Source organism: Hyla sarda, chromosome 12 (assembly GCF_029499605.1).
Source record: "Hyla sarda isolate aHylSar1 chromosome 12, aHylSar1.hap1, whole genome shotgun sequence".
Taxonomy (NCBI): domain Eukaryota; kingdom Metazoa; phylum Chordata; class Amphibia; order Anura; family Hylidae; genus Hyla; species Hyla sarda.
The window spans coordinates 17,534,529-17,548,509 of NC_079200.1; the positions used below are offsets into that span (position 1 = coordinate 17,534,529).

The window sequence follows — 13,981 nt, forward strand, 5'->3', positions numbered from 1 at the left end:
GCTTCAGGCTGTAAATGCCCTTTGATAAAACAGAGGTACACCAAACCGGAGCAGCACAGTTAAAGCTGAATGGTAAAGAAAAATTGGTATAAAGCTTCAACCTGAGACCAATTCCAAAGAAAGAAGCCGCCCCTCGAAATATCAATGGACTCCAGTCTGTGACATTGGGGGGGTCCAACTTCTTACTTTGGGATTGGTCCCTTTAATAAGATATATCACAAAGTTTCACATGTTCACATGTACTACTGGTTTATATATAGCAGTAGGTACTCCTAAAAATCAGTGTATAGAATATCATCTGAGACCAGCATGGGGCTTGTGCAATAATGGGAACTGAATCCACTCCTATCGTGGTACATTAAAAGGCTGTTCTCCATGGCGCCATCTTTACAGTTACTGTTTATATATTAGCAATAATGATGATCATTGGGAAAGTTTTTTCTAATCAGTCGGGGTTTTGTTTTTCCCAATCAAAATACTATATATATATATATATATATATATATATATATATATATATTTATTGGCCAGGAATTGCATTTATTGTTCATATAATGCAACAAAGCCTTATATGAACAATAAAATCTATTCCTGGACAATATATATATATATATATATATATATATATATATATATATATATATATATTGGTTAGACTTAGCACTATAGAGAGAACAGTAGGGTCCGGCACGAGACAGCACTCACCATCCAAGTGATCTTTATTTTCAAGCGTTCGGAAGCATCCGAACTAGACCCAGGTGGAGGCGGGGAGCACAGCAGGGACAGACTGTTTCACGCAATTAGCGCTTCCTCAAGCCGGTGTACACCGGCTTGAGGAAGCGCTAATTGCGTGAAACAGTCTGTCCCGGCTGTGCTCCCCGCCTCCACCTGGGTCTACTTTGGATGCTTCCGAACGCTTGGAAATAAAGATCACTTGGATGGTGAGTGCTGTCTCGTGTCTTCTATCCCTTACATATTGGTTAGACTGCTGATGTATACCTACTTTTGGCAATAGAACGACTTATAGGTTGGTGTTATACATGGAATTGTGTGTGGGGGGGGGGGGGGGAGGGGGGGGGGTTATAACTGCCTCTATAGTTTTTGCGTTTAAGCCAGAAGCAGATCCAACAAAGAAGTATAAGTCCTTCCCTTATATTTGACATTCTATATTTCCCGTTCCCTTCAAATCCATTTCTGGATTTGGCTCAAGAATTGCAGAGACAGTTTTCGAAAAAGTCTTAGCAGTATAACTTTCTCCCCGCACAAAGGGTTTGGGCTAAGGTGGTAGGACAGAGGATCTAGGTTACAGTCATCAGGAAACTATGCCCGCATGTAATGGCCAATGGCTGTACGATGTCTTGTGGTTTTGTCCGCATGTATTGGCCATTGGCTGTACAATGTCCTGTGGTTTTATCCGCATGTATTGGCCAATGGCTGTACGATGTCCTGTGGTTTTGTCTGCATGTATTGGCCATTGGCTGTACAATGTCTTGTGGTTTTGTCCGCATGTATTGGCCAAGGGCTGTACGATGTCCTGTGGTTTTGTCTGCATGTATTGGCCAATGGCTGTACTGGGTCCCTGTGGTTTTTCCTCCATGTAGAGGCCAATGGCTGTACAGCATTTCTATGGTTTCGTCTACATGGAGAGGCCAATGGCTGTAGGATGTCCCTGTGTTGCGATCATTGCATGCAGGTGAAACCACAGGGACACCGTACTGCCATTGGCCAATAAATGCAGGCAAACTCAGTTTTGCCTGAATTTATTGGCCAATGCCTGTACGGTGTCCCTGTGGTTTCTTTTAAATGCGATGATCGCAACAAACTACCTACCCGACTGTCTCAGCCCACCCCCTTAAATGGCCAGGAAGTTTCAAGACCAAAAAGGGAGGTAAGGTGATACGTTTTTTGCTCCCCGGATAACCCCTTTTATTATACAAAACGGAGATAAATGACTTTGTTTAGTTCACATTGATAGGCATCTTATACATTTTCCAAAGATCTCACATTCCTAGTAGGCCTCGTTCACACAGTGCAGTTTTCATTTCCTGCAGCTGATGTTATTTTTGCCCACTATCTAGTGAAGATGTAAAGAAAAAACAAAAAAACAGATAGTAATATGTCTTTCAAAATGTATGCTTCCCCTTTCTTTGGGGTCCATAACTGGACGTCATCGGAATATATATCAAAGTAGTTCACACAGTTTATTTTGTCATGTACAATATTTCCATAAGTTCTTATGAATCGTTTGGTTCCCATGTGCCCCGATAAAGTTTGTTTCCTGTAAAATCGAGATTTTTAATTTAAAAAAAAACTTTTATACTCTATTAAAAGTTTGCGTTCAGATTTTTGTTTTCGCACCCAGACACACACATACAGATTCACTCTTCACTAATAGAGTTCAGCTTAACTTGTCCAATCCCTCAGGCCGAAGCTGAGCCTTTCGTTGCACAACGTTTGTGTTTTTGAGATGCTAACGCATTCCTATAAATATCATCAAACAAGAAAAAGCAGAAAAATATAACGCAGTCAAAGCTTCCAGTATTCCACTGTATGGGCGTCGTCCCATAGACAAACTATTTTACAATTAAAACAATGCTCATTTCAATCACAGATGGTTCTTGAAACCATATTGTCCCCACATGTCTACGCTACTGGCCCTTTCCAAGGAGGAAACGTAAATTTTAGAATGACTGAAATAAATCTGGAATTTTGTAGGATAGTTCCTATGATGAAGACCATGGTTTTCTTGTAAGAAGAAAAGTGCCGGCGTAGAAAGTGCAGAAATCCCGTTTCTCGTAGGTGAAGGTCAGAGACACCTCATGTGAACACAGTCACGTGTTTCAGGTGTTGCCGCAGGAAGGGCAGAAATCTCATTTATTGAAGGTGAAAGTCAGAGACACCTCATGTGAACACAGTCACGTGTTTCAGGTGTTGCCGTAGAAAGTGCAGAAATCCCGTTTATTGAAGGTAAAAGTCAGAGACGCATTACGTGAACACAGTCACGCGTTTCAGGTAGTGTCGTAGAAAGTGCAGAAATCCCGTTTATTTAAGGTGAAACGTAGAGATACATCATGTGAACACAGTCACTCGTTCCAGGTGTTGCCGTAGGAAGTGCATAAATCGTGTTGATTGAAGGTGAAAGTCAGAGACACATCATGATAACACAGTCACGCGTTTCAGGTATTACCATAGGAAGTGCAGAAATCCTGTTTATTGAAGATAGAAGTCAGAGAGTCATCATACCACGAGCCACACCAGAGAGGCAGTGGGAGATCAGAGAGGTAATCAAGTGGCTCAGAAGCTGGTGTAGAAAGGAGGGGTTTGGGTTCATGGAGAACTGGGCTGACTTCACTGCCGGTTACCGGCTCTACCGTAGGGATGGGCTGCACCTCAATGGGGAGGGGGCAGCTGTGCTTGGGGAGAAGATGGCTAGAAGGGTGGAGGAGTGTTTAAACTAAGGACTGGGGGGGGAGGGAATCTACAACCTAGAGGGGGCAGATAGTGTAGATACCTAGATTAGATTAATGTACCTGGGGGTGGAGCGGAGGGAGGGGTTAGAATAGTTAATAGGGATAGGCTTCATAGGAAGAAAAAACATACACCATTGAATTGCATGATGACTAATGCCAGAAGTCTGACCAATAAAACAGAGGAACTCGAGTTGATAATGTCTGAAGAGAATTATGACATAGTCGGTATAACAGAGACTTGGTTGGATGATATCTGTGACTGGACGGTAACATACAGGGTTATAGTCTATTCAGGAAGGATCGGACAAAACGGAAAGGGGGAGGAGTTTGTCTTTATGTAAAGTCCAGTCTGAAGGCCGCACTGCGGGAGGATATATGGGAAGGAAACGATAATGTGAAGTCATTATGGGTAGAAATATATGGAAATAAAAATTAAAGAATTCTGATAGGGGTTTGTTATAAGCCACCAAATATAATGGAAGAGGCAGAAGATCAATTACTGAGGCAAATAAACAAGGCAGCAAATCAGAATGAGGTGATAATAATGGGGACTTTAACTATCCTGATATAAACTGGGAGACTGAGACCTGTGAATCTCATAAAGGAAACAGGTTTCTGACTAAATTATCTGTCCCAAATGGTGCAGGGCCTGACCAGAGGGGGCACCCTACTAGACTTAATATTCACCAACAGACCTGACAGAGTAACTAATGTGCAGGTAGAAGGACACCTAGGAAATAGTGACCATAATATAATACATTATAACTTGTTCTTCAATAAGGGAATCTCTCGAGGGGCCACAAAAACAATGAACTTTAGGAAGGCAAAGTTTGATCAACTCCGAGAAGCCCTTAACAATATAAAATGGGATAATGTCCTCAAAAACAAGAATACTAACACTAAATGGGAGACTTTAAAAATATTTTAAATTCTCACTGTAAGATGTATATACCTTATGGGAATAAAAGGGTCAAATTATAGATGAGGATCAGGAAAAAGCAAATATATTAAACAAATTCTTTTCCACTGTATTCATAGAGGAAAATGAAATGCCAGGTGAAATACAGCGAGATAAGGTAAACTCCCCAGTACAGGTCACCTGTCTAACCCAGGAAGAAGTACAGGTCACTTGTCTAACCCAGGAAGAAGTACAGTGCTGCCTACAGAAAATCAAAATAGACAACTTACCAGGTCCAGATGGCATTCACCCCCGTGTTCTAAAGGAATTAAGTAATGTAATAGACCAACCCATATTTTTAATATTCAAAGACTCTATAGTTACAGGGACACTTCCCCAGCACTGGCGCATAGCAAATGTAATGCCAATGTTTAAAAAGGGGTCAAAAGGTGACCCCAGGAATTATAGGCCTGTTAGTTTAACCCCTGTTGTATGCAAATTGTTTGAGGGCTTTCTAATAGATGCTATTTTGGAGCATTTTGATCAAAACTAATGTATGACCCCCATATCAGCATGGCTTTATGAGGGAGCGGTCCTGTCAAACTTACCTGATCAGCTTTTATGAGGAGGTGAGCTCCAGACTGGACCAGGGGCAATCGCTGGATGCTGTATATCTGGATATTTCCAAAGCATTTGATACAGTGCCACATAAAAGGTTGGTACATAAAATGAGAAGGATTGGACTGGGGGAGAATGTGAGTAAGTGGGTAAGTAACTGGCTCGGTGATAGGAAACAGAGGGTGGTTATTAATGGTGCCTATTCTGGTTGGGTGATTGTTACTAGTGGGGCCACAGGGGTCAGTCTTGGGTCCTATAAAGTAATAGGAAAGTTAATAGTAAAGTAACAATCTTTGCAGATGATACTAAACTCTGTAAAGTGGTTAACACAATAGAGGACTGTGCACTGTTTATAGTAGATAACACAATAGAGGAGTGTGCACTGTTACAAATGGATCTGGATAGGTTGGAGGTTTGGGCTGGGAAGTGGCAGATGAGGTTTAACACTAATAAATGTATGGTTATTCACATGGGGAGGAAAAATCCAGGCTGGGATTATCTATTGAATGGGAGAACACTTGGGACGACTGACATTGAAAATGATTTGGGAGTCTTGGTTAACAGTAAATTTAGCTGTAGTGACCATTGTCAGGCAGCTGCGGCCAAGGCAAATAAAATCATGGGGGGCATCAATAGGGGCATAGTACTGTGTACATAGTGTACAGTACTGGGCACCAGTGTACAAGAAAGATATAGTAGAGCTGGATAGGGTTCAAAGAATGACAACCAGGGTAATACAGGGAATGGGAGGACTACAGTACCCAGAAAGATTATCAGAATTAGGGTTATTTAGTTTAGAAAAAAGAAGGCTTAGGGGAGACCTAATAACTATGTATAAATATTTCACAGGACAGTACAGAGATCTCTCCAAAGATCTATTTATACCCAGGACTGTATCTATAACAAGGGGGCATCCTCTACGTCTAGAGGAAAGAAGGTTTCTACACCAGCACAGACGGGGGTTCTTTACTGTAAGAGCAGTGAGACTGTGGAATTCTGTGCCAGAGGAGGTGGTCATGGTGAACTATGTAAAAGGGTTCAAAAGGGGTCTGGATGCATTTTTGGAGAATAATAACATTACAGGTTATGGATTCTAGATTTATAGGGACAGAACGTTTATCCAGGGATTTATTTTATTTATTTTTTTGCCTTCCTCTGGATCAACTCAGTAGGGACCCATTAGGGTTATAGGTTGAACTTGATGGACTCTGGTCTTTTTTCAACCTTATGAACTATGTTACTATAATGTGAACACAGTCACGCGTTTCAGGTGTTGCAACACCTGAAACACGTGACTGTGTTCACATGATGTGTCTTTGACTTTTTACCTTTAATAAATGGGATTTCTGCACTTTCTATGCCGGCACTTTTCTTCTCACGTGGACTGTGATGTATCCCTACACCTGCCGTGGATATAACATGGTCGGGGTGAGCGGATTGCTGCTTTCTTTTCTCTACTGGATGGTTTTCTTGTGTAGTATCATCGTTGAACATTTTTGTTTCTGGTGTCTTTTTTGGTTTAATATTCCAGTTTAGACAGTTTCAGAACAAATTTCTCTTGAACGGATGACGCGCTACACTTCAATATCACCATAAACAGAAGAGCGGGGGAGTGAGTCGTTGTAGTCGTAGTCATTCCATGATCAAAGTGGATGATAAGCTGTAGATGAGCATTAAGGATCAGGCACGGTCATAAAATTGACCAAAGACTATCAAAGCCTTCTGCTCATGCAAGCAGATAGGAAACGCAATCACATCGTCTAGTGACGTCAGTAGCTAATGCTTAAGTTTGTGGTTTGCTCGTGTTGCTCTTGTACACGACAAGGGTGACCAGGAAAGGTATCAGGCATATGGGTGCAAAAATCAATCCAAACAGAATGTTATCCGGAGGGTCCATGAGCTCTTCGGACAAAAGACTGCAGTTTTTGAAGTAGTCCATATGGACCCTCAAAATAACGTGGTGTGCTAGTTCATTAGGGAAGGCAATCGAACGGTTTTCAGCTGTGGTTTCCAAGCACTCCTGCAAATAGGCGTATAGTCTAAAGTGGGAGAAAACAAACAAAATTATGGACATGTTACAAACCATTCATAATGTAACACTCACATTTAAAAACCAAAAACATAAAAAAATAAGCTGATTAGTAACATTGACTATCGAGGCTGATAAGAACCATTCAGCCCATCTAGTCTGCCTATCTCTATCTTATTTGAAGGATAGCCTTATGCCTATCCCTATCTTATATGAAGGATAGCCTTGTGCCTTTCCCTTTCTTATAGGAATTATAGCCTTATGCCTATCCCTATCTTATATGAAGGATAGCCTTATGCCTTTCCCTGTCTTATATGAAGGATAGCCTTATGTCTTTCCGTTTCTTATATGAAGGATAGTCTTATGCCTATCCCTATCTAATATAAAGGATAGCATTATACCTATCCCTATCTTATATGAAGGATAGCCTTATGCCTATCCCTATCTTATATGAAGGATAGCCTTATGCCTATCCCTATCTTATATGAAGGATAGCCTTATGCCTATCCCTATCTTATATGAAGGATAGCCTTATGCCTATCCCTATCTTATATGAAGGATAGCCTTATGCCTTTCCCTATTTTATGTGAAGGATAGACTTATGTCTATCCCTATCTTATATGAAGGATAGCCTTGTGCCTTTCCCTTTCTTATATGAAGGATAGCCTTATGCCTATCCCTATCTTATATGAAGGATAGCCTTGTGCCTTTCCCTTTCTTATAGGAAGTATAGCCTTATGCCTATCCCTATCTTATATGAAGGATAGCCTTATGCCTTTCCCTGCCTTATATGAAGGATAGCCTTATGCCTATCCCTATCTTATATAAAGGATAGCCTTATGCCTATCCCTATCTTATATATAGGATATCCTTATGCCTATCCCCATCTTATATGAAGGATAGCCTTATGCCTATCCCTATCTTATATATAGGATAGCCTTATGCCTGTCCCTATCTTATATGAAGGATGGTGAGATGTAGAAGAAAAACCATGACTTGTAACGCAATCCACTCAGACATCAAATAGAGATACGATTCTTCTTTATTACAGCCAACGAAGAATCTTATCTCTATTTGATGTCTGAGTGGATTGGGTAACAAGTCCGTTTCTCTCTTCTATTTCTCACCACTGCATAATTCTGCTAGAGACTTCTTCACACTGACTCGGGGAAGCAGCACCACTACCTTTGACCGATGCGCATATAACAGTTGTGTCTCTTACACAACCAAATAAGGTGAGCAGTTTTACCTAGTGCACTACCGTGACTGCACCTGATTGTACTGGCGATACCATCCCATGGGAAGCTCTGCCTCTCTTTTATTATAGAGTCATATATTTATAAGAAGGATAGTCTTATGCCTATCCCTATCTTATATGAAGGATAGCCTTATACCTATCCCTATCTTTTATGAAGGATAGCCTTATGTCTATCCCTATCTTATATGAAGGATAGCCTTATGTCTATCCCTATCTTATATGAAGGATAGCCTTATACCTATCTCTATCTTATATGAAGGATAGCCTTATGCCTATCCCATGCATGCTTAAACTCCTTCACTGTATTTGCAGCGACCACTTCTGCAGGAAGGCTATTCCATGCATCCACTACTTCCTGATATTACTGCAGAAACCTTTCCCTTCTATATAACACTATGTCCTCTGTATAACACTATGTCCTCTATATATAACACTATGTCCTATATATACTGTATAACACTATGTCCTCCGTATAACACTATGTCCTCTATATAGCACTATGTCCTCTATATATATATATAACACTTTGTCCTCCGTATAATACTATGCCCTCCGTATAACACTATGTCCTCTATGTAACACTATATCCTCTAAATAACACTATGTCCTCTATATATACTCCACTATGTCCTCTGTATAACACTATGTCCTCTATATATAACACTATGTCCTCTATATATAAGACTATGTCCTTCACATAAACACTATGTCCCCTATATAACACTATGTCCTCTATATTTAACACTATGTACTCTATATAACACTATGTCATCTATATATAACACTATGTCCACTGTATAACACTATGTCCTCTATATATAACACTATGTACTCTATATAACACTATGTCATCTATATATAACACTATGTCCACTGTATAACACTATGTCCTCTATATAACACTAAGTCCTATTGTGGACGCTTTTCTCCTATATTAATCTCCTTTACCGTGTTGATTCCCTTTATATATATTTAAAAGTCTCTATCATATCCCTCTGTCTCATCTTTCTTTTATACATGTTAACATCTTTTAACCTTTCCTGGTAAGTTTTATACTTCAATCCATGTACTAGTTCTAAACATGTGCAGGCTGGCTGAAACAAGCTGCAAACAGAATCATGGTAGACAGTCCAAGTTCATTAACAGGAGAGACAGGTCAGGTTCCAGGGGATGAGACAAAATCAAAGTCCAGTAGACAGGTTCAGGAACACAGGATAAGCAGGCAGACAGACACCTAAACAGTACTGAATACACAACCTTGCTGAGGCCTGGAACAGCAGGTGTGACAGGCTTATATATGGCGTGCCTAGCTGGGATTCAAGGAAGATCTCTTAGGGAATGACAAACTTAACAGCAGACATGGCACACACTTAAGGTATAAGCAATGTCAAACTAGCCAGGTTGGTAACAGAGATAGCAGCACCGTACTGAAACAGTAAGCAAAAAGAGTAGTCAGAGAACAAGCCAAGAATGAATGCAGATTAACCAGGAGATACAATCAAAATGTCAGTAACAAGGAAGAACCCAATATTCCAGGCAAGGGTCCAGGTGCGTCACAGTTAAGTCACCATGGTATTATGTCCCAGTCCTTACTCTCATTGAACCATGTCTCAGTAACAGCCACTAAATCGACATTCTCAGACACCATTGTTGACACAAGTTAATGGATCTTATTTCCTAAACTTTAAGCATTTGTAGACTGTCATTTGTAAATTGTGGATTGATGGATTATCATGCTTTTGTGCATCTGCCTATCAGTCTGAATGTTATACACAGGCAGAACTTCAGAGAATGAAACAGTGGATTCAACCTCCAGTATATCATTACTAAGTGTGTGAAAAACTTCCTTTACCTCTGAAACATTGCAAGCTATGTCATTATTCCTTAGATGAGTGTTTCCCAACCAGTGTTCCTCCAGCTATTGCAAAACTACACCTCCCAACATGCCAAGACGGCAAGAAGATCCACTTGCCCTTCCTGCTTTCCATGCTTTACATGGTGAACAAATATCATTATAGGGTTCAAGCTCCTAGATTTTTGTAAAACTGATTAGAGCCAGATACTAAAATATTCTAATTTAGAGAAAAAAAAAGTAAGGTCATAGAGCAGTGTTTCCCAACCAGTGTGCCTCCAGGAGTTGAAAAACTACAACTCCCAGCATGCCTGGACATCCTTTACCACTCAGAAATGCGCCATCTCTATAGACGGCAATGTTTTTCGAGGAAAAGATTCAATTGTCAATCCTATCTGCGGAGGCCGGAATCCGGATTTTCCCAGCAGATGTTTCCGCTGCGGAAATTCCACCCTGTGCACAGTGCAGCGGAATCCTATTGAAAGCAATCTGCTCGGAAATTTAGTTGTGTGAACATGACCTAATACTTTTGTTGAAGTGGACACTGCAGAGAAATGCTTGGCTGTGGATTTTCCACGCAAAATCAGCTGTTTGTCGGACCCGGGACTATCGGCTAATTATCAAAGTGGATACATCGGATGAGACTACCCTTTTTATGTCCCTGGTAGCTATTGGTTTGGCAGCCTAGTCATTACCTTCTGTCTTATGGTATGAGGCCCGTGTCCCCAGTGATCAGTTCAGTTTTATAAATGTCAACTGCAGACATGTGAACACAACACACACATATACATTGAATTAAAAAAAAAATGCATTTGCTTCATAGACTTTACCTGACGGTGCGTTTCCAATTGCACCAGTGTTCTTGTCCAAGATGGAACATTAAATATCCAAAGTGTGACCAGCAGATATATACATCTTCATCGTATGTTAGTGCTACAAAAAAGGAAAATAAAAATATAGTTAAGCATAGTCAGTCTGAACAAAAGATAATATTACACACAGCGAGGGGGGGGGGTAATAAATAAAAGTGTGCGCACAAAAATTTTGGTGCAAAATTTGTTGTGTGACAGATTTTCCAAATAAGCTTGACAGAAAGGGTAGTATTGTGCCCACCAGCGACATGACGTAGCCAAAAATGGGCATTTTTTTTAGAAATGGGGTGAGACTTAAAGGGGTTCTCCCTTGTTTATACTGGTTTTTGTTATTATGTTTGTGTGTTATGTGTGTATAAGTATGTGTTTTTTTATGTGTGTTGTGATTATGTATATATGTATTTTCTTACCTTTTGTGAAGATCCGGAAGCTGGCCCCTTTTTCTTCCAGTGGCTTGCTGTGCACCTCGGCCTCCGCCATGTTGTGTTTGGTAAGTGGGATGTCGGGGGGTGTGTTCTTGCTTCTGTCCTTCCTATCTTCTGACGTCCGAGGTGAATCTTTTCTTCCTGTTTCTTCCGTGGCTCAGCGACGAATCTGCGGCCTCTTCCGGCGCATGCGCAGGTAGTTTTTTTTTTTTTTTACCAATAAAGTATTTTTTGACAAACTGTCTGCGCATGCGCGAGTACGCAAGTGCTACGCTAACAGCGTAGTGTACATTAGGTCTACGCTAATAGCGTAGCTTCGCGCAAGCGCAGACAGTTTGTCAATTAGACAAAAAAACTTTATTGATAAAAAAATAAATAAAATACCTGCACATGCGCCGGAAGAGGCCGCAGATTCGTCGCTGAGCCACGGAAGAAACAGGAAGAAAAGATTCTCCTCGGATGTCAGATGATAGGAAGGACAGAAGCAAGAACACACCCCCCGACATCCCACTTACCGAACACAACATGGCGGAGGCCGAGGTGCACAGCAAGCCACTGGAAGAAAAAGGGGCCAGCTTCCAGATCTTCTCAAAAGGTAAGAAAATACATATATACATAATCACAACACACATAAAAAATCACATACTTATACACACATAACACACAAACATAATAACAAAAAACAGTATAAACAAGGGAGAACCCCTTTAACAGCTTGAGGACACGTACCATAGATTTACGGCACTGTAGGCTGCAGGGTGCCAATTAATTTCTATAGCAGCCTGAGGCCTTCTTAAGGCCTCTGTGCAGACCATGGGATGATCTGCTAATAGGGTCTGCCTCAGGCAGCAGGGCCGGCTCTGCCTGTTGCCAAAATAGACAGCCGCCTAGAGCGCACTCTTGATGGGGTGCTCTGCCTGCCACAAGAAAGTTAGACAACCAGCATCCAAACCACTCGCTCAGCCAGTAGCATGAGGAGATTTGCTACAGTGTGTCACCCCAGTAGTAAGGTGAGGCATGTCAAAGGGCGGAGCCAATGGGCGGAGTAAAGGGGGCAGCAAAATTAGCTTTTGCCTAGGGTGACAAAAATCCTTGCACCAGCAGACTCTACATCTAACTGAGCAATGCTATGCAATAGCGTAACATTGAACAGTATAAGGCCATGTTCACATGACGGAATTTCCAGGCAAAAAAGTTAAGTTTTGAAATTCTACACCAAAAGAATTGGCATGTTGTTGTAATCCGCTCGGCAATGTCTTGCCGTCTATGGAGTGGCGCTATCCCGGTCATTGCACTTAATACTCGGTCTTTATACTATTGGTCTGTATGTTTGCATTTGTTTTATGCACATATGTGCCTTTGAGCACTTAGCACTCTCTTGCATTGTCTTTATTATTCGGGTTGTGCTATTTTTTGTGGGATTTGTGCAATGTACATATCCCCACAATCCCGTGGCTGTTGCCATATATTTGTTCTGTGCAATACATGTGTGCGCTGCTATAATCCGACCTATTATTGTGCATTCCATTTTTTTTACCCTTGTGTAGTTCTGGTGGTCCTAACGCCAACATGTTCAACCGGTGCCCGCTATTTCACAAATATTCCACCGTGTGAACATAATCCAATGATTGCTTATATAAGTCCCCTTTGGAGACTTAAAAAGTGTAAATGAAATAATAAAATAGTTATTTTAAGTGTAAAAAAAAAAAAAGCCCCTCCCCTAATAAAACCCACTTTTTTCGAATACTGAATATAAATAAAAAGTTTGGATATGCTGTGTGCGGAATTATCTGACCTATCAACATATAAAAAAAATTTGATCTGCGTAATTGTCAGTGTTGCTCACCGGCTTTGAAGCGAGCTCATATACGTCCTGGGTCGTCTAATGTTTAAATGTGCCCAAAAAATGTAATAAAAAATAAAAATACACTAGAAAGTGCCAAAAACTAAGTGGAAGTAAAGATGGTGCAAACTAAAACTAAATTAAATAAAACCCTCTGAGCTTTGCTTATAGTTCCTCATACACACCAACAGTCCCAATATTGGCAGAGCACAAAAGAAGGCAAACCCTACCCAAAAGTGGGTGACCCCCCTCATTTTGGGGCAGCACAAAGGGGTACTCCAGCATTTAAAAACAGGATAGGGTAAGTCTCTGATCATGGGAGATCCAACCTCTGGGACCCCCTGTGATCTCCAAAATGGGGCCCCAAATCTCCCTGCTGCATGGAGCAAGGGTCAGCACGTGCTCCATGCATTCTCTATAGGAACACTGGAGATACCAGAGTACTGCTTTGTGTATCTCTGGTGTCCCCATACAGAATACATGGTGAGTTTGCCAACCCTACACTCCATTCAGGGGCTCCATTGCTGGGGCTCCCAGAAGTCAGACCTCCCACAATCCTAAACGTATCCCCTGTCTTGTGAATAGGGGATACATTTTTAAATTCTGGTTATCGAGGGATAGAAAAACAGAGCTAATTTCTTCCAAAAGCAGCACCACCCCTTTCCTCAGGTTGCGTGTGGTATTACAGCTTTGCTCCATTCACTTTAATGGAACTG

The 13,981-nt window shown here is 41.1% G+C and overlaps 1 protein-coding gene across 1 annotated transcript in view; it reads right to left on the reverse strand.

Annotated features, from left to right (window-relative positions):
- Positions 1-1,076: 1,076 nt before the first annotated feature.
- The window catches only part of RAMP2 (receptor activity modifying protein 2), an 86,437-nt gene continuing 73,532 nt past the window's right edge, over positions 1,077-13,981 (reverse strand). The window contains exons 4-5 of the mRNA XM_056548987.1: positions 10,956-11,058; positions 1,077-7,025 (exon numbers count right to left, since the gene is read on the reverse strand). Coding sequence (XP_056404962.1) covers positions 6,770-7,025; positions 10,956-11,058 — 359 coding nt within the window. The 3' untranslated portion in view covers positions 1,077-6,769. The remainder of the gene's footprint in view (positions 7,026-10,955; positions 11,059-13,981) is intronic.